Source organism: Notolepis coatsorum (assembly GCF_963971535.1).
Source record: "Notolepis coatsorum genome assembly, chromosome: 6".
Lineage (NCBI taxonomy): Eukaryota > Metazoa > Chordata > Actinopteri > Aulopiformes > Paralepididae > Notolepis > Notolepis coatsorum.
The window spans coordinates 62,156,244-62,181,243 of record NC_140170.1 but is presented as its reverse complement, the minus strand read 5'-3'; the positions used below and the strand labels follow the sequence as shown (position 1 = coordinate 62,181,243).

Sequence of the window (25,000 nt, the reverse complement as noted above, 5' to 3'; positions counted from 1 at the left end):
AGTGGCCTTTCCTCTGGCCATAAGTGTGCGTGTGTGCGGCATGAGTGTTAAAGTGGCTGCTAGTGTGTGAGCGTGCTCAGCGTGCGTGTCGTGTGTGTGCTTGTGTGTGCTTGTGTGTGGATAGTTCAGTCTCTGTGTCTCTCAATGTTCATTGTTCAAGGCTCTGATGGCCTGGGGGAAGAGGCTTAGCCTAAGACTCTCCGTCCTAGTAGCTGGGGTTCGCAGGCGTCTGCCTGACCTCAGCAGCTGGAACAGGCTGTTATTGGGGTGGTGGGGGTCTTTCATTATCCTGCAGGCTCTGGATTTGCACCTCTTGTTGTATAGAGCCTGCAGGGGAGGTAGCGCAATACCCGTGGTACGCTCGGCTGAGCGCACCACTCTCTGTAGGGCCTTCTTGTCCTGTGCCGTGCTGTTCCCATACCAGGCAGTGATGTTTCCGGTCAAGATGCTCTCTACAGCTCCTGAGTAGAAGGACTGGAGTATCTTCCCCGATACTCTGAACTTCCTTAACTGTCTCTGGTGGTAGAGGCGCTGCTTCGCTTTCTTTACTACTGTGTCTATGTGTGTTGACCATGTCAGATCCTCTGAGATGTGGACCCCCAGGTACTTGAAGCTGCTCACCCTGTCCACGGTAGCCCCGTTAATCATCAGTGGTGTGTGTGTCTCCTGCTGTCCTCTCCTATAATCCACGATCAGCTCCTTGGTTTTACCAATGTTCAGGAGCAGGCTGTTGTCCTGGCACCAACGTTCCAGTACCTCAACCTCCTCCCGGTAGGCCTTCTCGTCGTTGTCCGAGATCAGCCCCACCACCACTGTGTCGTCTGCGAACTTCACTATGGAGTTGGAGCTGAACTTGGCCACACAATCGTGTGTGTAGAGTGAGTACAGCAGGGGGCTTAGAACACAGCCCTGGGGAGACCCGATGCTCAGGGTGATGGTGTTGGAGGTCTGACCCCCCACCCTGACCGCCTGGGGTCTTTCACTCAGAAAGTCCAGTACCCAGGCGCTCAGGGCGGAGCTCAGACCTAGCTCGATCAGCTTGTCCACCAGTCTGGTGGGGACTATGGTGTTGAACGCTGAGCTGTAGTCAATGAACAACAGTCTCACATAGCCCCCCTTCTGACGGTCAAGGTGGGAGAGAGTGCTGTGCAGTACCTGGGAGACCGCGTCGTCAGTGGACCTGTTTGTCCTGTATGCAAATTGCATAGGGTCCATATCACTGGGGAGGGAGGCACAAATGTGGTCCTTGACCAGCCTCTCGAAACATTTCATGACCACAGAGGTGAGTGCCACCGGTCTGTAGTCATTTGGACATGTTGGGGAGGGTTTCTTTGGTACAGGGATGATGGTAGACATCTTGAAGCAGGCAGGGACTACTGACTCCGCCAGGGATTGATTAAATATGGCGGTGAACACCGGGGCAAGCTGGTTTGCACAGGACTTAAGTATGCGTCCTGTTATACCATCTGGGCCAGCAGCCTTCCTGGTGTTCACCTGCATAAATGCTCTTCTCACACTGTGTTCCGACAACGAGAGAGAGCCCCCGCCCCCCCACGGTTGCCCCCCCCCCCCTCCACAACAGCCGGTGCGCCAGTGACGTCACTAGCCAGAGGGCTAGCGGCGACACTGTCTACACCGAACCGAGCGTAGAAGGAGTTGAGTTTGTCCGCGAGAGAGGCGTCGTCGCTCCCCATTGAGGGGGCGCTGACTTTGTAGTCAGTTATTGTTTTCAGTCCCCTCCACAAGCCTCTTGTGTCGTTTTGTGCCATTTGTGTCTCCAGTTTCTCAGCATATGTCCTCTTAGCAAGTTTAACAGCCTTGCGCAGGGTGTAGACTGAAGCCTTGTACTCTTCCATATTTCCTGACTCTCTGCCCAGGTTGTAAGCCGTGGTGCGTGAGTTCAGGGCTGCTCTTATAGTGCTGTCCACGCAAGGTTTCTGGTTTGGGAAAACCCGCGCCTTCTTTGTGAGGACAATACCGTCTGCTACTGTTGTTATATAACTCACAACGGTATCAGCGTACTCGCTGACGTCACTGGCGCTTCCTTTAAACATGTCCCAGTCTGTGTCCTCGAACGCATCATGGAGCGTGGCCTCTGATTCGTCAGACCACTTTTTTGTCTCACGTGACACGACGACGTTACGCGATCTTTGTTTGTATGCAGGTGTTACGACCCCTGTGAGTCTAAGGGTAAAGGGCTGTAACATAACAGTTGGTTGACAGAAAAGATGGACCACGTTTGTACACAACAATGATATTTATTGGTAAATGCAAAGGAAGCACATGTAGCTCAGGGGTGAGCCCAGGCCAAAACAACAAACAAACACCACTATACTCCAAATAAACCCAATCTAATCTATGGTAAAAGAAATTACATTACCTAAACTACTCTTACCTAACCAAAACAGGAGAAAACAATATCCAAAGGAAATGGCAGCTCACCCCATCTGTGCTTCCTGAGAAAGGAGGAGAAAAACACATTAATGATACATACAACAAAATGGAAACATAACAAAACAATCTATAGGTAACAATGCTCTCTCTGCGGCCATACAATCACAAAGGCACTTTCACTATTACAAAGGCCTATAAACAAAAAGGGATATTATCAAAGTACAATGCCACAAAATAACACTAGGCCTAGCCTCATGCCAGAGAGAGAGAAAGACTGAAGGGAGAAAGCCATGTTTTAACAGGTGTGGGGTGATCCATGATTGGGGGGTGTGGATTGAGTGTTAGAGTCTGGAAAGCCAACCACCAATCACTGCTGTGTTGCAATAATGGAAGGATTGGCCTGGCAGGGACCAATGGGGAAGGGAACAATGGCTGGAGGGAGGAAACAAAATGGAGAACACACACACATGGAGACACACACTGGGGAATATATACATTGGGATGTAACACCCCCATACATAAGACAAAAAACATGCCTACATAAACTACCAACTAAACATGTTTTTTTTTTCTTCTTTAACAACGAGATAACATCCCCGAGATAACATGCACTCCAAAACAAAGAGCTATGAAAAAACTAGCAGCAACATAAAACGAGTCCACAGCAACATAGACCGAGTAGACAGAAAAAATAGATCAAGTCGACAGCAATATACAGTAGAACGAGTCGACAGCAAAATAGAACAAGTCGACAGCAATAGAGATTTCAACTACGAGACAGAGCATCCGCCAACACATTATCAGACCCCTTCTTATGCTTTATGCTGAGGTTATAATTTTGCACTATGAGCGCCCAACGCATGAGGCGCTGATTGTGGTTGTACATCCGCGACAGAAAAACCAATGGGTTGTGGTCGGTGTATACTACCACTGGTAATACGCTCGAACCGACATACACCTCAAAATGTTGCAACGCATACAACATAGCCAAAGTCTCCTTTTCAATAGTGGAATAGTTTAGTTGATGTTTGTTAAATTTCCGGGAGAAATAACAAACCGGGTGACTGACACCATCGTGATCTTCCTGTAACAACACCCCTCCAGCTCCCACCCCGCTGGCATCCGTCTCCAGCTGGAACGGCAGGGAGAAATCTGGAGCAGAGAGAACAGGGGAACTGCATAAGAGAGCTTTAACACTATCAAATGCATTTTGACAATCAGCTGTCCAAATGAATGGTTTGGACGGGCTACACAGGCTAGTGAGAGAAGTGACGACAGAAGAAAAGTTCCGGCAAAAACCACGGTAATACCCAGCCATCCCAAGGAATCTACGCAATTCACGCCTAGTAGTAGGCACTGGAAAGGTTGTGATTGCAGATATTTTTGCATCCACCGGACGCACTTGGCCTTGTCCTACCTGCTTACCAAGATAGGTAACCGTAGCCTTGCCGAACTCACACTTGGCAAGGTTAAGGGTCAGGGAGGCTCCAGCTAAGCGGTCAAAGACAGTTTGCAAGGTTGTCATGTGGTCACGCCAGTTGGTCGAATAGACAACCAGGTCATCGAGATAGGCATTACAATTTGGAACACCAGCCAGGACTAGGGTCACCAGTCGCTGGAAAGTGGCCGGGGCATTACGCATTCCAAAAGGCATTACAGTATATTGCAAAAAATTGTCAGGAGTAACAAACGCCGAGATTTCCGAGGCACGGGGGGTCAAAGGGACCTGCCAGTAACCCTTTAACAAATCTAGTTTGCTAACATAGGTGGCAGATCCAAGGTTGTCAATACAATCTTCCATGCGGGGCAGTGGGAAGGAATCAGGCACGGTGACAGCATTTACCTTTCGGAAATCAGTACAAAATCTAGGAGTTCCATCCGATTTGGGAGCTAACAAGCAAGGTGAACTCCAGGGACTGCAACTTGGCTTGGCTAAACCATGTTTTAACAAATAGTCAACCTCCTGTTGCATCATGGCCCTCTTGGTGATGTTAACACGGTATGCATGTTGCTTGATAGGCACAGCATTGTTAACTTTAATATCATGGGCCAATACAGAAGTACAGGAGGGAACATCACCAAACAGAGCCATGTAGGCCTGAATCAAATTTGTGATGTCCTCTCGCTGCTCCTCAGGTAAGTGTGCTAAGTGAGTGGGCAGGTTCAATAACATCTCAGTGTTGGACAATCTAGCACCCTGATGGGCTGCATTGCGCAACTCCAAGCCATTTACATCCTCACCACTAACGTCAGGAGAGTCCGGAACTATTGGAGTTGAGGCAACAGCAGAGACGGCCAGTCCGGCTGTCTGGTCTGAGGTCTTCACCTGCACACTATCTCTGGAAAAATATGGTTTAAGCATATTGATGTGGCAAACACGAGAGTGACGTTTACGATCAGGGGTGCGAACCACATAGTCTGTATCACTTATCTTCTTGTCTATTGCATACGGTCCGGAAAAACGAGCGGAAAGAGCAGAACCAAGGATAGGTAACAGGACTAGAACCTTATCACCTGGCTGGAAAGATCGAGAAACAGCTTTCTCGTCATAGTGCCGTTTCATAGTTCTCTGGGAAGAAGAGAGCGCTTCTTTTGCGAGAGAGCACGCCTGATGCAGTCGCTCTCGAAACTGGCTAACAAAATCTAGCACATTAGTGGGTGTGCTGGCACCCTTTGACATGAACCGTTCTTTAAGAACTTTCAGAGGCCCTCTAACAGTGTGCCCAAAAACGAGCTCAGCAGGACTGAAACCAAGAGACTCCTGTATGGTCTCTCGCGCAGCAAATAGAACAAGGGGGACACCCTCATCCCAATCTTTCTCTGTGTCTAAGCAATATTTACGCAGCATGGACTTTAAGGTCTGATGCCAACGTTCTAGAGCCCCCTGAGTTTCAGGGTGGTAGGCACTGGACACTATATGTCGGATACCCAGGGACTGTAACACTTGCTCAAATAACCTAGACAGGAAGTTGGTGCCTTGGTCCGTTTGTACTACCTTAGGCAGTCCAAACGTGGAGAAGAACTTCGTCAAAGCCTTAATTATTACAGGCGCTGTAATTCTGCGAAGAGGGATAGCCTCAGGGAAACGGGTGGCGGTACACATTATTGTCAACAAAAACTGATTGCCGGCTTTGGTCCTTGGCAACGGACCAACACAGTCAACTATGACATGTTCAAATGGTTCACCGACCGCTGGTATAGGACAGAGGGGAGCAGGTGGAATTACCTGGTTTGGCTTTCCGGTGATCTGACAAGTACTACAGGTACGACAGTACTGTGCTACATCGGACTTCAAACCGGGCCAAAAGAAATGTTGAAGTATTCTGTTGTACGTTTTAGTGACTCCCAAGTGTCCAGACCAAGGGTGGTCATGGGCCAAGAACAGTACATGCTGACGATAAACTGCAGGGACAACAATCTGATAAACAGTGCTCCAGTCTGGTACCTGATCTGGTAGCCCTATCTCCGATTGTGCATGCTCTGCCAGTCTAGTACCATGGGACCTCCATGTACGCATCAAAACTCCTTCATCTACAAAATAAGAATGCAACTCTCTCCTCTGTTCCGTTTCAAGAGAAGAGAAACATTTTGCAAGAGAAGGGTCAGCCTTCTGGGCAGTAATTAGCATTTCACGAGTAACGGGTAACTTCAATGCGTCGGAACTAGTTACAGTTGTCTGTGGGGGTACCTTACTATGAGTCGGTGGTTTGTCAGCGGTATCAGAAGTTGGAGCCAGCAACTCCTCCCTGACAAAGGCTGAAGCAAAAACAGAGTCAGACAAATTAATTTCATCACCTCTCTTTTTCAATTGAGCCCGAGTGACAACACTTGCAGAAAAAACTTCAGGGAAGTTCTGTGACAAGTCATCAGGCAGAGAATCTGTGTCTGGGTGATCCAACACTTCCAGCACAGCGTTCACCTGTCCTCCAGCTAAATCATTTCCCATGATAAAGGAAATGCCTTTAACTGGCAAGGAAGGTCTCACCCCTATTTTAAAGAAACCAGTGACCAAATCAGATTGTACATGAATACAGTGTAACGGGGCTGGCACGAAACCCATCTCAATACCTTGAACCAGGACACTAGAACCACAGGAAGATTTCTCAGACAGAGGTAGTACATCAGAGAGGATAAAGGATTGTGAGGCTCCAGTATCTTGTAAGATCTGAACTGTACACTGATCTTTTGGATCCCCTGTCAAGGAAACTAAACCCTTGGAAGTAAATGGCCTGAAACAAGGATCGAGAACATCCTGATCATTGTGCATCTGTTGATCGGAATCAGGTGCCATTTTAATCAGACCAACCCCTTTGGGTTGCCTAAAGTTCTGAGAGGACGGTTGCTGCTTACGTTTCAATGTTAAACAGTCAGAAATAACATGACCAGATTTATGACAGTAGTAACATGTCCGCTCCTCTTTTGAGCGTGGAGGTGACATTCTTGGTCGGGGGTGTGTGAATTCTGAATGGTTGGGGACAGAAGGTCTCTGAGAGAAATCATGGGGGAGAAACGAGTCACGCCTATCTACAAACACAGTTTTATGGGTTAGCGCAAACTCATCAGCTAATACAGCAGCTTGCTGCAGAGTGGACACTTTCTGCTCACTCAGGTAAATTACAATACGCTCTGGCAAACGATTCTTAAACTCTTCTAATAGAATGAGTTCTCTGAGAGAGTTAAGATCTGAGGCCTTGCTTGCTGCACACCATTTATCAAAGAGAGTTCCCTTCTCTCTAGCAAACTCTACAAAGGTCTGGTTGACAGCTCTCTTGTGACTGCGAAACCTCTGCCTATAAGCTTCGGGCACAAGCTCATATGCACGAAGGATGGCAGCCTTCACAGTATCATACAATAGACTATCTTCTAGGGAAAGTGTTGAACAAACCTCTTGGGCTTTACCAGTCAATTTGCATTGAAGCAACAGAGGCCAGACCTCTCTTGGCCAGCGCAATGAAGCAGCAATACGCTCAAACACATTAAAATAAGTATCAACTTCTGTCTCTCGGAACGGAGGCACCAAAGCAATGTGTTTACTTATATCAAAAGTGTGTGATGAATAAGCTGTGGAGGAGGACATACCCGGGCCTTGTGGAGGAGTCGGTGTAGCAGAGTTGGATTCACTCCTTAGGACTTCCAGCTCCAACCTCCGCAGTCTGAGTTCTTTTTCCACTTCATGCTCAAGCTCCAACCTACGAATGTTAACAGCCCTTACATTTTCTGCGTCAAGCTCCATTCTACGAAGCCGATACTCCGCCTCACGTGCTTGTGCCTTCTCCTGAGCCTCCATCTGGAGACGTGCTATTCTAACCTTGACCTGGGCCCCTTCTCGAGACCCAGTTGACACAGGAGAGGTCAAGTGAAAATGTGGCAATGTGACGTTCACACCTGCCTTTTCAGCACCCTGGGCTTGCTCCTCAGAAGGCGGGGCTTCTGTAGGTTCACCAGGAGGACTTGCATGTTCATCAGAGACCGCAGGTAAAACAAGCGTCCCCTGCTCCAACAGCTTATCTACCACAAGACACCTGATATCCTGCTTAAGATGCTTTTGTTGCACCGAGAGTTGAAAATGTGTGGCAATCTCCACTAAGTCTGCCTTGCGGCAGCTATCTAGCGCTTCCCAAGTAGGATTGCTCAAGAATTTCCCCAGATCAAAAGTACTAACTGCCATTATTTTTTCTTACACAAATGCCATTTTTACACAAAGTAATTAATTACTATACAAGTGTAAACAAACACAGTTCACCAAATCCATCAACCAACAATTGAACACGGGTTACAAAATCCCGGACGAGCCCCCATTTATGTTACGACCCCTGTGAGTCTAAGGGTAAAGGGCTGTAACATAACAGTTGGTTGACAGAAAAGATGGACCACGTTTGTACACAACAATGATATTTATTGGTAAATGCAAAGGAAGCACATGTAGCTCAGGGGTGAGCCCAGGCCAAAACAACAAACAAACACCACTATACTCCAAATAAACCCAATCTAATCTATGGTAAAAGAAATTACATTACCTAAACTACTCTTACCTAACCAAAACAGGAGAAAACAATATCCAAAGGAAATGGCAGCTCACCCCATCTGTGCTTCCTGAGAAAGGAGGAGAAAAACACATTAATGATACATACAACAAAATGGAAACATAACAAAACAATCTATAGGTAACAATGCTCTCTCTGCGGCCATACAATCACAAAGGCACTTTCACTATTACAAAGGCCTATAAACAAAAAGGGATATTATCAAAGTACAATGCCACAAAATAACACTAGGCCTAGCCTCATGCCAGAGAGAGAGAAAGACTGAAGGGAGAAAGCCATGTTTTAACAGGTGTGGGGTGATCCATGATTGGGGGGTGTGGATTGAGTGTTAGAGTCTGGAAAGCCAACCACCAATCACTGCTGTGTTGCAATAATGGAAGGATTGGCCTGGCAGGGACCAATGGGGAAGGGAACAATGGCTGGAGGGAGGAAACAAAATGGAGAACACACACACATGGAGACACACACTGGGGAATATATACATTGGGATGTAACAGCAGGGATTAAAAAAATGGAGTTGTGATCGCTCGCGCTTGCAGCACCCATCAGTGGCGGAGCCGCTACAGCCTTGTAGCCGGCTCTGAACGGGGTGTAACAGTGGTCGAGTGTGTTTCCCCCTCTTGTGGAGCAGGCGATGTGCTGAAAAAAGGACGGCATCACTTTTTTCAGATTTGCCTGGTTGAAGTCACCAGACACTATCATCGCGGCTTCCGGATGCTTGATCTGTTGTTTGTTGAGGTGGTCGTGTAATTCCACCAGCGCTTTGCCAGTATTTGCCTGTGGGTGGATATATACGACGGACATAATGACCGCAGTAAACTCACGGGGTAGGTGATACGGGCGGCACAGGATTTGGAGATGTTCCATATCTGGGGAGCATGAACTTGAGAACTTGAGGTTAGGGTTAGGGTTAGGGTTATGGTTAGTTTAAGGTAACAGTGTGGTCCTGAGCAGCCCAATCTTGCATTGCTGTGTTTGTATCAGGGTGTGTGGCTGGGTCTAGTGTCCCCCACCACAAGCATTAATGTTAGTTTGCTCCATTTTTAGCTCACAGTTGTTTTGTTTTTGTTTGTTTGTTCTATTCGTCGAAGGTGTTTTTCCAAAAGCTCAGTTTTCAGCGACCTACTACTCCAGTATTCCAGTATTTTCATGTGGATGAGAGATGCCAAAAGACAGATAAAATACTATGTTATATTCTATACAATAACCGTATATGTGTGGACAAGGCCTTGATGTATTGTTGATTCAGCATGAGGAATGCAGAGGGAGAGAGAACGAAATCCTTATGGAACTCATTATGGTGAGACTATGTCGTTTGGGGAGAGAGATTTGTTTACATTTCCATAGCCTGCAATTAGTTTATAAAACACATTTACTATAATCCTTAGAATGATTCAACATAGTGAACAAGATAGCGGCTTGTGCACAACGCGAGGCATCTCTCCAGCGTTGGCAAATTAGCAGTAATATACCTACTTGTTTTAATAACCTCTACATTATATATTACTATTGCACTTTACTGTTACATTTGCACTCTGGTTGGATGCCACACTTAATTTGTTGTACTGCTGTATAATGACAATACATTTGAATCTAATCTAATCTAATGTAATACTTTCTAGGCACTGCATATCAAGTTTCAAGTTTCTTTATTAGTTGTCATACAGAAGTACAGAATACTTTTATAAAAAATGCTTCTTTCTGTTTAGCTCCAGAGACTGTGCTAGGCAAAAATAGATAATAAAATAAGTATAGCAAGTATAAAATAGAAGTCAGGTACGTAGACAAAAATGTTCAGTATATACATATATACAATGCTCTATGTAGAGTAGAAGTAACTGAGTTACCATACAATATAATATACAGTGCAAAGCAGAAGTGGGATGAGGTACAATTTAGGTACAATATAATTTACAGTAAGGTGTAATGAGGTATGGGTTGTAGTGCAAATTCTTTACCGATAAATATAAAGTGTGCTTAGGTGTACTAAAGTGGTTAAAGTGGGTGCTGCAGTGAGTTGTTGGTTTAAAGTGAGTGTGTGCGTGTGGATGTGTGTGCTGTGAGTGCATTTGATGGTTGTTACATAGTGTTATTGTTTGTTGAGCATCCTGATGGCCTGGGGATAGAAGATTCTTCTGAGTCTCTGTGCTTGCCATGAGACTCCGGTATCGCTTGCCTGACCGCAGCAGTTCAAAGAGGCAGTTGTTTGGGTCGCTCGAGTCTTTGATAATTCTCTTAGCCTTGCCCATGCACCGCTTGTTGTAAATGCCCTGGAGAGTGGGAAGCCCCCCTCCAATTGTGCGTTCGGCTGAGCGGGCCACTCTCTGTAGTCTGCTACGGTCTTGTGCGGTGCTATTCCCAAACCAGGAGGTGATATTGCCAGTCAGTATGCTCTCTATTGTGCATGAGTAGAAGTTCTTAACACTTTGGCGACCACACTCTTGCGGCGATTTATGCCTCAGAGGACAGAGGTTTGTTTACAAACCGATGTACTTTCTAAGAGCTATATATATAATTTATAGTATTGCTATCTGTCCATTCTCATTGTCACTTGAGTGCATAAACCGTGCCTTCATAATGGCTTAAAGAAAATAAAAATCCATCGGTTGGTTGTCATTTTATAGCGTCGTGAATATAAGGTTTATCGCGCTTTTCGTCTCGTCTTTTTACCAGGAAGCTAGATAATAGGCTAAACGTTGGCGCCGTTATATCAAACGCCATTTCTGCTGTATATATACGAATGAAATAAAACAAACTGCATAGCATCCGGACTATTACAGAGCATCTATGGATGAAATGGGGGCGGCGGGGAACGCCGATTAGTATTATTTATTAGCAATATAGTGTGCGTTCAATCAGCCATGTTCACTGATCGATCACGTTAGGTTTTAAAACAATGTCCAATCCAGCTGTAATTTAGGGGAATAGTATCCTACCGTCAGGCCATGTGATCGCCGGCAGCATTTCTTCATTAGTCATCGGATTCTGGTAGATCGATATGTCCATTGGCTAATCATAAATCCCATTATTCCAGGCTGAAATATGCGTTCGGTAACGTGATCAAAGATGGAGGGTCTTCGTTTGGAATCGAGGCTCATATGATCCGCCCACAGACTGTAACATTTTTTTTTTTTTAATCCCCTCAATGATACTGCAGTGGAGCGATGGCGCCCCTAAGCGGATCTGGCCGGTATTGCATGTTTCGAAAATCAAATATGTGGGTAGGTCATGGATCTCGATCACGGACGCTAATAGCGTTATAAATATGGAATAAAACAATAACAACTTGCCACGGCTATATACGTGGCTCTGGTCCACAACGCATAGCACCGAAACCCGTATATATACGTGGACGGTCCACATAGTGTTGGATCTTCTGACTGACTTGGAGCTTCCTTAGGCGCCTGAGGAAGTAGAGGCGTTGCCGTGCCTTCTTCACAACACTAACAATGTGTGAGGTCCATGTCAAGTCCTCGGATATGTGGACTCCGAGGTACTTAAAACTGTTCACTCTCTCAACCGGTGCCCCATCGATGCTGAGGGGGCTGTAGTCCCTGACCCCCAACCTCCTAAAGTCCACAATCATCTCCTTTGTTTTGCTGACGTTCAGGGAGAGGCTGTTCTCTTGGCACCATCCCGCTAGAACCTTGACCTCCTCCAGGTAGGCCCTCTTGTCGTTTGCAGAGATCAGGCCCACCACTACTGTGTCGTCAGCAAATTTGATGATTGTGTTGTTGTTCCGCTGTGCCACACAGTCATGTGTGTACAGGGAGTAGAGGAGGGGACTCAGAACACAGCCCTGGGGGGCCCCTATGTTGAGAGTGATGGATGAGGAGGTGCAGTTGCCTGCTCTCACCACCTGGGGTCTGCCCGTCAGGAAGTCCAAGACCCACTGGCAGAGGTCATAGTTCAAGCACAGGTCCCTGAGCTTGGCTATGAGTTTGGAGGGGACTATGGAATTGAATGCTGAGCTGTAGTCGATGAACACCATTCTCACATAGTTCCCCTGCCTCTTGTCCAGGTGTGATGCTGCTGTGTGCAGCACATGGGCTATGGCGTCCTCCGTGGACCTGTTGGGGCGGTATGCAAATTGCAGGGGGTCCAGGTTGATGGGGAGGGAGGAGCAGATGTAGCCCTTCACTAGCTTCTCAAAGCACTTCATGGCTATGGAGGTGAGAGCTACAGGGCGGTAGTCGTTGAGGCAAGCAGGCTTGGATTTTTTTGGTACAGGGATGATGGTGGACTTCTTCAGACAGGTGGGGATGACAGCCTGTTCCAAGGACAGGTTAAATATGTCAGTGAATACCAGGGCCAGTTGGTCGGCACAGACGTTTAGGACACGGCCGGGGATACCGTCCGGTCCTGCTGCCTTCCTGATATTCACTTTCTTGAAGGTCCTGCTCATCTCATGTTCTGTTAACCTGAACACTGAGTCTCCATCAGCAGTGTCCCCCCCTCCATTGCAGTGGATTGTAGGCTGGTGCTGTTATTCCCAGCCTCAAACCTTGCATAGAAGGTATTGAGATCATTTGCTAGGGAGATGTCACTGTTCAGCTTGAGGGAGGTGCCTTTGTAATCTGTCATCGTTCTAGAGTCAGCCTGCTCATATTGGAGTTCAATTGTATCCCTGTAGCGCCTCTTTGCTTCTTTCACTGCCCTTCTCACGTTGCATGTCGCCACCTTGTGGTCATTCATGTTGCCTGCCACGATCCCGGCGTTGTAGGATGAGGTGCGCGCTTTCAAAGCCTCACGGACGGATTTGTCTAGCCAGGGTTTTTGGTTTGGGTAAACTCTAATTGTGGTAGTGGGGATTGTTTCTTCCACCAAAGTACAGACAAAGTCCAGCACTGTCTCCGTGTAGTCATTAATGTTATCTGTGTTATCTCGGAACACCCCCCAGTCTGTACACTCTGTACACAGCCTGTAACGTTTCCTCTGATCCCACAGTCCTTTTCTGCACCTCTCGCGAGACTACCGGCGCGCTTTTAAGACTTTGTTTATATTTTGGGAGGAGGAAGATAGCGTTATGATCAGATTTGCCGAAACCACTGGCAGCCTGAGACTTGTATCCACACTTAAATTGCGAGTAACAATGGTCTAAAATATTACCGCCTGTGGTGTTACAAGTCACATGCTGGTAGAAGTCTGGCAATACTCTTCTCAGATTAGCGCTATTGAAATCACCCACAACCACAATAGCAGCGTCAATATTCGCTGCTTGGATTCTATTTACCTCGTCATGAAGCTTCGAGAGCGCATAGCCTGTGTTTGCTTGTGGAGGAATATACACCGACGTTAACTCTCTCGGGAGAAAGAAAGGCCGGCACTTGATGGATATATACTCCAGGTTGGGGGAGCAGTGGTTCGAAAGCTCCTTCACGTTGCCTGGATCGCTCCAATTGTTGTTCAACATGAACAACATATTGTTTTTAAAATAAGAAGTAAACACGATTGCAGGCACTGCCATTGTAAACAGCAAAACAAGAACAACAAGAACAACAACAAGAACAATAACAACAACTAATGAATAATTAAACTGTAACTTTTCAGGCAGGCTTCTAGCAGGGACGCTATGTTCCTGCGAGGGGAGTTTGTTTATGAAATTATGAGAATGTACCGTAAAGTTTTTGAACGTATCCAAGTTTAAAATGTCCTCCCCCAAAACCGTATATTGTGCTTTTAGATTCAGAAAGAGTTTGAGCGCCTATCATGTTCAAGACCTCAGTCTGGGCCTCGTCTGTGAAGATTTCCTGAAGAGCAAGAACCCGATTCATGATGAAGATGTTTTCGGGGGAAACTCAACTTTCTCTAGGCTTCCATTGGACTCGCCGACTCACAGACAGACTCACGAAACAACGTCGTTTGAAGCTGGGATCGGCAGCGGTTTTGCCGACAGGAGTGACCCTACTACAAAGCCCAGATCGATAGAACAGAGGGATGGTCCGGGGCTGCTACTGGCCTCGCTGACACTGAGGCCTCTTTAAGCCCAGAATCACGCTGTGCAGTCTGGTCTGTCTCTGAGTTTTACTTTCCCTGCCAAGTCTTTAAACAGAACAAACAGTCCTTGTTACTGGACCACTCCCACTACGTTTGAAGGGCACGTTGCTACTTGTCACTCAGGGGTTTCGTGTGGTCTGGGGCAAGCCTGAGGTTCCAACCAACAAATAAGTGATGTTTTCTCTCACACACACAGACACACCTGCTTTCCCGGTCTGAATCTCCACGTTCTGACTGAAGCGTCCACAGCCGGCGGAGGTTCTGGCCCGGACCTGGAAGATGTACTTGGTGCCCGGCTTCAGGCCCGAGACACGGGCGCCGGTGCCTTTAGCCTTCATGGTGGAGTAACTGTGCTGCTCGTTATCCTGGGAGGACAGAGGGAGAGGAAGTATCCACGTTAACGACAAACACCATCATCATCAGCGTCAGCGTCTTGTCACGTGTCATTACAGATGGAGTGATCAGGATCACTGTCTGCTGAGCTGTCGTCATTAGCAGATTTGTTTACCTCGGCACTCCCCAACTGTTGGTATAAATGATGAAGGGAATACATGTATATATTATGGCTGACGTTCACTCACACATTCACACGCCGATTGTGGAGGCAACCATGCAATGTGCCAACCTGCTCATCGGGAGGAGTTAGGGGTTAAGTGTCTTGCTCAAGGACACTTCGACATACTGCCGGTAGGAGCAGGAATTGAACCGGAAACCTTCTGATTACCAGACGACCGCTCTACCTCCAGAGGCCACTGTCACCGCCTGGCATATACCCCCTGGTATAACAGTGTGTAACGCATGGCAATACCTATAACTGCCTATAAACACAGAATCAGTCTCAACGCACACAGCTACTGTAGTCTGCTATTTACAATTTATTTTTAAAGGATATTTCAGATTCTTTGGACATGGAAGGTGTAGGACGTACTTGGGGGCTGCTAACAAAAAAGTTTTAATCCACAAGGCAACATGCAAGCAAAGGTGTTTAACCGTCCACAACAGAATACAACAGTCCTTGTGTATCGTCGATGCTTGATTCTTCTCTCAGACTGATGCGTTGTCTCTTGAAGAAACCTGCAGCAGTCTAGCTAGCTAGTTCAAAAACATTGCGTCTGTCTGAGAGAGGAATCGAGCATCAGAAAATGTCTGATGCTCGATTCTTCTCTCAGACCGACGCAATGTCTTTGAACTAGCTAGCTAGACTGCTGCAGGTTTCTTCAAGAGACAACGCATCAGTCTGAGAGAAGAATCAAGCATCCATATTTATTACACATGGACCGTTCTGTATTCTGTTGGGGATGGTTCAAACTTTTGTTTGCATGCTGTGGGTGTGGATTCAAAGAGTTGTTGGACCCCATGTACTGTCTGAAGTTGCCCGGCTCGCTCAGAACACGGCCAGAACCGATTGCGCGTAAGTTAGCGAATGTCTATATGCATTGTTTACACTACTGGCCAATATTCCATACGGCAAAGAAATATCAAAACTATCCCTTTAAAATATTTACATAGCAATTATGTCTGGCAAGGTGACTCGTCCAGTTACAGTCAAGCGCAGAACAACAGCTGATGGATTCTTCAGACAAGTGAATCTCTTGCCTGCTGCTATCCGCCCCGGTGGGAATAACCGCATGTGGGATAATCAGAGACATATGGTGAAATATATTTTTCAGTTCTCACACATTTTTGCATATATCGCATGATGACACAAGCCTCACCCACAGCTTCTTTGAACTTGTCAAGCTGTGACAATTTGTTTCAGCATCGACATCCAAGAAAATCAAAATCTCTAATGTCATGCAAAGTGTTGATTTTAAAATTATTTTTAGTGAAAGTGAAAATGAAGCTACAATTCTTCTACCCTGTCATCGTGCTCATACTCCAGCTCTTTCTACTCCTCCCTCTCCTCCATCTCCTTTTCTTCCTCCCACTCCCTCTTCTTCCTCCTCCATCTCCTCTTCTTCCTCCTCCCTCTCCTTCTCCTCTTCTTGCTCCTCCTCTTCTTCCTCCTCCTCAATCTCCTCCTCCCTCTCCTCCTCCCTCTCCTCTTCTTCCTCCTCCTCCTCCCTCTCCTCCTCCCTCTCCTCCTCCCTATCCTCCCTCTCCTCCCTCTCCTCCTCCCTCTCCTCTTCTTCCTCCTCCCTCTCCTCCTCCATCTCCTCTTCATCCTCCTCCCTCTCCTCCCTCCCTCTCCACCCTCCCTCCCTCCCTCTCCTCCCCATCCTCCCTCCCTCTCCTCCTCCCTCTCCTCCCCTCCCTCCCTCCCTCTCCTCCCCATCCTCCCTCCCTCTCCTCCCCCCTCTCCTCCTCCCTCTCCTCCCCATCCTCCCTCCCTCTCCTCCTCCCTCTCCTCCTCCTCTCAGCCTCAGTGAGTGCTGGTGAGTGTGATACAAGTGAAGCACATTGCTGACTTGTCCACTTGAAATCCCCCTCAGCTGGAACCCTGGGAGTTCCTCCAGATACAGAGCAGATACAGAGCAGATACAGAGCAGCTACAGCTACAGAGCAGATACAGAGCAGATACAGAGCAGCTACAGAGCAGCTTCAGCTACAGAGCAGCTACAGAGCAGCTACAGAGCAGCTACAGAGCAGATACAGAGCAGCTACAGAGCAGCTTCAGCTACAGAGCAGCTACAGATCAGCTACAGAGCAGCTTCAGCTACAGAGCAGCTACAGAGCAGCTTCAGCTACAGAGCAGCTACAGAGCAGCTACAGAGCAGCTACAGAGCAGCTACATCTACAGAGCAGCTACAGAGCAGCTTCAGCTACAGAGCAGCTACAGAGCAGCTTCAGCTACAGAGCAGCTACAGAGCAGCTACAGAGCAGCTACATCTACAGAGCAGCTACAGAGCAGCTTCAGCTACAGAGCAGATACAGAGCAGCTTCAGCTACAGAGCAGATACATCTACAGAGCAGCTACAGAGCAGCTTCAGCTACAGAGCAGATACAGAGCAGCTTCAGCTACATAGCAGATACAGAGCAGATACAGAGCAGCTACAGAGCAGCTACAGAGCAGATACAGAGCAGCTTCAGCTACAGAGCAGATACAGAGCAGCTACAGAGCAGCTTCAGCTACAGAGCAGCTACAGAGCAGCTTCAGCTACAGAGCAGCTACAGAGCAGCTTCAGCTACAGAGCAGCTACAGAGCAGCTTCAGCTACAGAGCAGATACAGAGCAGCTTCAGCTACAGAGCAGCTACAGAGCAGCTACAGAGCAGCTTCAGCTACAGAGCAGCTACAGAGCAGCTTCAGCTACAGAGCAGCTACAGAGCAGCTTCAGCTACAGAGCAGATACAGAGCAGATACAGAGCAGCTTCAGCTACAGAGTAGCTACAGAGCAGCTACAGAGCAGCTTCAGCTACAGAGCAGCTTCAGCTACAGAGCAGCTACAGAGCAGCTTCAGCTACAGAGCAGATACAGAGCAGCTACAGAGCAGCTTCAGCTACAAAGCAGATACAGAGCAGATACAGAGCAGCTTCAGCTACAGAGCAGATACAGAGCAGCTACAGAGCAGCTTCAGCTACAGAGCAGATACAGAGCAGCTACAGAGAAGCTACAGAAGAGACCAGTTATCTTGCTGTAACTCCACTGTGTGTCTCTGACTCCCAGACTCTGCTCCACCCTCCCTGAGCAATTAGCTAATTTACATCACACACACACACACACACACACACACACATACACACACACACACCCACACACACACACACACACACACACACACACACACACACAGACACACATAAGCACAAACACACAGACACAAATGTGTACATACGTACATACACACACACACACATAGCAATTGAGTCATCTTCATGCTTATGCCCCTGCCAACCACTTGCTGTGACTGTCACTTTCACTGAGTCGGAATCTGCCCCCCCCCCCCCCCCCCCCACACACACACCCCCACCCTCCCCCACTTTCTCCCTCGACCCCCATTTCCTTTCAATTAGCAGAGCTGCCAGCGGGATCTTCCTCAGGATTAAGATATCTAGCGTCTAGCCGACCTCGCCTCTCTGCATTCACAACGGCTCGGCTCCACTGAGCAGCAGCTCTGTGAAGGAGTGTGTTTTAAAATGTATTTATTTATTTATCCTTTATTTGTACAGGTTTGTCTCGTTGAGATCGCAAGGTCTCTTTTTCAAAAGAGACCTCTTAACAATAGACATAGACAACCAAGGTGGACAGACAAATACAGTTTAGACAGAGATCACCAAACCAGTCAGACAACAAACCAAGGACACTATAAAAGAAGGAAGGGTCAACATGTCAGAATACCAGCGATCTATCCTCTGCTTGGTGTCGGACTTTAGTGCCAGTTCTATTGAAGCCTGTATTACAATTCAAAATATACCAGCTATCTGAGGAAATATACATCAACCAATATATCAAACGTTAGTTAACAATGCAACACATTGCCCATGATTCTGACATCTGAGGTAATAACCTGTTTAAATGACATAAACAAGGAGATGGCTGATTCCCATTCGGCTGAACTGAACATTTCCACACTTGGCACCAATGTGCGTTCACACGCCACACAGTGACATTCTTTTAACCAAATGAAACAATTACAATCTACAAAGTCTGCGTTCAAAACTTTAAAATCTCCCAATGGAATGAAATGCTCCAATTTCAAGGTTTTCTGTAATTAATTCTATTTGTACTGGTAGTATTTAAAACCAGTTTTACCTCATTTTTTACATGTGGTGTATCTAAAGCTAAGGAATCCTGTGACCTAGTACATGTACCATTATGTGCTGTATTTAAAAGCAATCAAAGAGCAGAGATAATAGGGAAGTTTCATATGCAGAGCCTTATAGATAAAGGGGTTTTAAGGTGGAGAGAGAGACATGCATGTACAGAATGTCACCATAATCAAATAATCAGACACACTCGTTGATTGTACAACGGTGTCCCGGCTGGCAGTAGAAAAGCAAGATTTGTTTCTATACAAAATCCGATTTTTACTTTCAACTTTTTAGACGGGCGTTCCACATGGAGTGTAAAAAGGGAGCCTGTTATCTAAGGAAATCCCTACATATTTATAAGATTCTACAATTTCAATTTGAGAACCTTGAAGTGTACAGTATGAATACTAACATCAGGAGTATTCCTCAAACAAAACCTTGAGAATAACATACATTTTGTTTAGTCAGAATTTAAGATAGGCTTAAAGAAGGAAAGAAAATGTAAATGTAAAATGTAAATGTAATGAGAGATATTTCAAAGGCATCAAAAGCAGACTGTTCAATTTGTAGTGGCCACAATTGTATCATCTGCATAAAAATGTGCGTCACGATGCGGGGAAGAGAATACCATGTTATTTATATAAAATGTAAACAAAAGTGGACTCCAGAATGCACATTTCAAGAGAGATTGATTTGATCAGCAACAACAGCTTGAGTTCTCCCTGAAAGACATACAATCATAAAACCAGCTGTAGGGTCCCCTTAACACAATGGGGACGAACAACGGATATCTCTGTGTTTCGATTCCACCCGTTGTGGACAGAAGCACGGATATATCCGTGGCAAGTTGTTATTGCTTTTATTCCATTTTAATAACCTATTCAAGGTCGCCGAGCGGCACTGCAGATTTAGCCTACGCTTTGAGTAGAGAATTTGAGAAGGTGCAATACCGGCCAGATCCTCTTAGGGGCGCTATCGCGATAATGCAGTGTGCCTTGTGGCTGAACGGTGGACTATTTTTTTGACTTTCAATGGTGTTTTATGTTAGCTCGATTATGGATCTGCCGCCTGTAGCTTGGATTACGTTTTGTATCGCAGATTTCACTATGCAATAAGGGGATTTATCATTAGCCAATGGACATATAGATCTACCAGATGGCGATCGATAACGGGGAAATTCTCGGGGGGATCCCACCGGCCCACGGTACGATCTTTTTCACGTAAAGTACATCACGATCGGGCCTTGTTTTGATATCCATCCGATCGGCCTATGTGGCTAGTTAGACAAACACGGTTATTGGTAATCAATAATAAGAAACAACGTCCCCCGCCCCCCCCCCTTTCATGCATACATGCTTGAGGATCGTGCCGATCATATGCAGTTTGAGTTTTAACTGTAGCATCTGTAAAACGGAAATTCCATTGGATATAACGTCCGCAGCTATTAGCCCTATATCTAGCCTTCCAGAAAATATACTAGACCAAATCCCGTATAACGCTTATATTCACAGCGCTATAAAATGAGAACGTATTGATGAATTATTTTTTCTTTAAGCCATTTAGAAGGGACGGTTTATGGACTCAATTGACAATGAGAATGGACAGATAGCAATACTATAAAGTATAGATTTAGCTCTACAAACAGCCCCACGTCTGTTTACATTTCCCGGTCCTCTTGAGATTAATTAGACTCATCCCAGTGGCCGCCAATGTGTTAAGAGGGTTTTTATCAATCAATACAGACCGTATTAATTAATGTTGTCTTTCTTTTTTAAATTAAGCCAAGAGTAAAGACCTTAACCCTATCAAAACAGCAGTCAAAGTGTATATTTTCAGCACTACGTTTGTTTACAGATATTTTTAAGATTTACTGAAAATACGATTTATTTGGAAAAATGCTAATTATATCTCTCTTTTATCGTGAGTAAATGACTAAATCCAGATTTAACACTGCCATTGGAAAGAGGAGCCTTTTCCCTATCCATAGATGTATGATTTGGCCATAATAAGGTCAAGGTCAAGTTCAAGGTCCCATTTTTGTATGTATAATTCAAATGGATTATAATGTATTACTGTATCTACAAATCCTTCTGTTTAATCATCTTCCCTTCATTCATTTGCTTAGATATTTTCTACACTTGATCTCAAGAAGGTGCTGAATGAGCTCCGTGAGCGAAATCAGAAGCACCTCAATGTTTTCATGGTGTTATTCACCGGCAAAGATGCAAAAAAATATCATAATTTATATTATCCTATGTTTCATCACAATTTACTCAAGCCTAGTAACAGACACAATATTTCTGACACTGGGAATACATACCCCCAGGTCCCTAGATGTTCCTAGATACCAAGAACATGCTAATTGACCTTGTAGAAGTGGAGCAATCTTCCATTTACTTGGGAAATTTCTGAAAATAGGGCTACAGCTTAACAGGCAGAAAGATAAGTTAAGTTGTTAAGTTTTGTACCTTTATTAATCCTCTTAGGGAAAATCTCTGCATTTGACCCATCCTAACTATTTAGGAGCAGTGGGCAGCCACACTGTGTGGCGCTCAGGGCCAAACTCTGCTTGTAATGCCAGTACCTTTGGTCAAGAGCAATGGCAGGAAACCTAGCATGCATGTCTTTTTGTCTTTATGGTGTGGGAGGAGACCCACACAAACACAGGGAGAACATGCAAACTCCACACAGAAAGACCCCCCTGCTGGGGTTTGAACCCAGGACCTTCTTGCTGAGAGAGAACAGTGCTAATCACTGCACCACCGTGCCTCTCTTATCTCACTCAATCCTATGGAAGACTTATTATTATGTTTATGATCAACGGTGTCAAACGCTTTTGATAAATCAATCAAAGAGTGCAGCACAGTGCTGACGGTTATCAAGATAGTTAACAATATTATGTATCGCCGCCACTGTAAATGTACCATGCACTGGTATAAACCCTGATTGCTGTTGTAGTCAAATGTTATTATAAGCATTAAGGAAGGCCCCTAAACTGAGAATGAACTAACAATTCTAGGATTGCGGCTAAGCAGCATCATTTTGATATTGGACGATGATTATCTAAGTCACTGGAATCACCACTTTTATGTAAAGGAACAACCTAAGCAGCTTTCCACACGCTTGGGATTTCACCAGAGATAAATGTTAGATTGAAAATATGGGGAAGTGGTCTGGCAATTTTATGAGCACTAAGACGCAGGAGGCAATACGGATCAAGATCATCATCAGTCTTTGTGTTTAAGCCGATAAGTGCATTAAAAAGGTACAGATCTAAATTAAAATCTGTTGTTGGAGGGGTGAGAGGCGGATGAGTCATCTGTTGTTGGAGCGGTGCGAGGCAAACGAGTCCTCTGCTACAGAACTAGGAGGATAGTTTACTGAAACCACATCGGCAGACAGTCTCTCAAACGAATGTGCTTTCTTTCATACCGTTCTGCATGTACACAGAGAGCCATGCGCTGCTGGCGGGACAAAACCTCCTAACTCCATATTTTTAATTAAAAAAATTTTCAACTCGGTGTGTGTGGTTTTTACAAAGTCTACACAATGGGAAAGCATTAAACCAATCATCTGTCTAAACCTCATAACTCTATTCGCCCTCAAATCTGTGTATATGGTATATATATATATATGGTACTGGGGGCCCTTTGTTGTAGTGATACAAAACATAATAAGATAAGATAAGGTATTGAAATGTGGCAGCATGGGGGAGGGGGGAGGGGAGGTACAAGTATGGGCAGGGTAATAGTAGAAAGACATAGACATAAATATAGAACTCTGAATATAAAAATATATGAAAAATAAACAGTGTAAACAAGGGTGCAGATGAGGGTCTGTATGCCCTATCGGTAATATTATACATTACAATAAATATAGGCTGTTGTGGAATATTCAAATGAGCCAAGACAGTAAGCTGTAGGAATGCAGACGAGTCAATTTGTATACAGTGCATCCGGAAAGTATTCATACCCCTTCACTTCTTCCATATTTTATGTTACAGCCTTATTCCAAAATGGATTAAATATTTTTTTTAAACGTTCTTTTAAGAATTTTTATCAAATTTATAAAAAAAAAAAATTAAGAATAAGTATTCACACCCTTTACCCAAAACTTTGTTGAAGCACCTTTGGCAGCAATTACAGCCTCAAGTCTTCTTGAGTATGATGCTACAAGCTTGGGACAGTTTCTCCCATTCTTCTTTGCAGATTGTCTCAAGCTCAGGTTGGATGGGGAGCGTCGGTGCACAGCCATTTTCAGATCTTTCCAGAGATGTTCAATCGGGTTCAAGTCTGGGCTCTGGCTGGGACACTCAAGGACATTCACAGACTTGTCCCGAAGCCACTCCTTTGTTATCCTGGCCTTTTGGCAAACTCCATGCGGGCTGTCGTGTGCCTTTTACTGAGGAGTGGCTTCCGTCTGGCCACTCTACCCAAAGACCTGATTGGTGGAGTGCTGCAGAGATGGTTGTCCTTCTGGAAGGTTCTCCCATCTCCACAGAGGAACACTGGAGCTCTGTCAGAGTGACCATCAGGTTCTTGGTCACCTCCCTGACCAAGGCCCTTCTCCCCCGATGGCTCAGTTTGGCCGGGGGGCCAGCTCTAGGAAGAGTCCTGGTGGTTCCAAACTTCTTCCATTTGCGAATGATAGAGACGACTGTGGTCGTTGGCACCTTCAATGCTGCAGAATTTTTTTTGTACCCTTCTCCAGATATGTGCCTCGATACAATCCTGTCTCGGAGGTCTACAGACAATTCCTTGGAATTCATGGCTTGGTTTGAGCTCTGACATGCACCGTCAACTGTGGGACCTAATATAGACGGGTTGTGTGCCTTTACAAATCATGCCCAATCAATTGAATTTACCACAGGTGGACTCCAATCACATTGTAGAAAGGATGATCAGAGGAAACAGGATGGAGCTAAGCTAAATTTTTAGTGTCATAGCAAAGGGTGTGAATACTTATGTACTTACTTATGTAAATTCAATTTATTTTTTTCATTTAGTCACTATGGTTTATTTGTTTATTTTATGGATCCCCATTAGTCTACACCCATGGGTGAAAGACTATTCTTCCTGGGGTCCAAACACATAACTTACTCATTTTAGCCACTATGTTATTAATGTACCTTGACCAAGCAAGCTTTTCATCAATAATCACGCCCAACAACTTAGCCTTTCTAACCTGCTCAATAGCAGCACCAGTCAACACAATATTTAGTTCCTGATCCGTTCTTAATTTATTTCTAGAGGCCAGCATGATAGTCTTTAACTTAACTTGTTTTCAGTAACCCAATTAGAAACCACCATTAACTCTTCTTGGAGCAACGTGCAGAGACATACATTGTCGTGTCATCCGTATACATTTCCATGCATGCATTATTGTGTGGGGTATTGTGTGTAGAAGTTTGAGGGGAAAAAATTATTTAATCAATTTTGAAATAAGGCTGTAACATAACAAAATGTGGAAAAAGTTAAGGGGTATGAATACGTTCCGGATGCACTGTATATAAAAATATAGAACAACGTTTGTCGGTTGATGATTTGTTGGAGAAATACCTGTCAAAATGGCGTCTGTGTTTTTCATTCAAATGGCTACTCCCCTTACATAGGAGCCAACAACGAGGTTTTTGCATCCAAACGTTTAGATATTTTTAATGTTGTAGACCACCTCACATTTATTTAAATGCAATTTAAATAAATATTGGCTCTACCACCAAATCTATTTTTCTACAAATCTACAATCTACAAATCTACTCCCAATGTAAACCATTTCACTGATATATTGTTTGATGTGTGTACTGTACCTGTTGGTTGGGAACCTTCTCGTAGTATTTGATGTCATACTCCAGGATGACTCCATTGGGTTGGACCGG

At 45.4% G+C, this 25,000-nt stretch overlaps 1 protein-coding gene across 1 annotated transcript in view; it reads right to left on the bottom strand.

Annotated features, from left to right (window-relative positions):
• Positions 1 to 25,000, bottom strand: part of epha8 (eph receptor A8) — a gene marked incomplete at both ends in the record, with an annotated part of 275,829 nt that overhangs the window by 68,103 nt on the left and 182,726 nt on the right. The window contains 2 exon segments of the mRNA XM_084315587.1: positions 14,638 to 14,800; positions 24,947 to 25,000. The exon segment at positions 24,947 to 25,000 is cut by the window's right edge and continues 71 nt beyond it. Coding sequence (XP_084171713.1) covers positions 14,638 to 14,800; positions 24,947 to 25,000 — 217 coding nt within the window.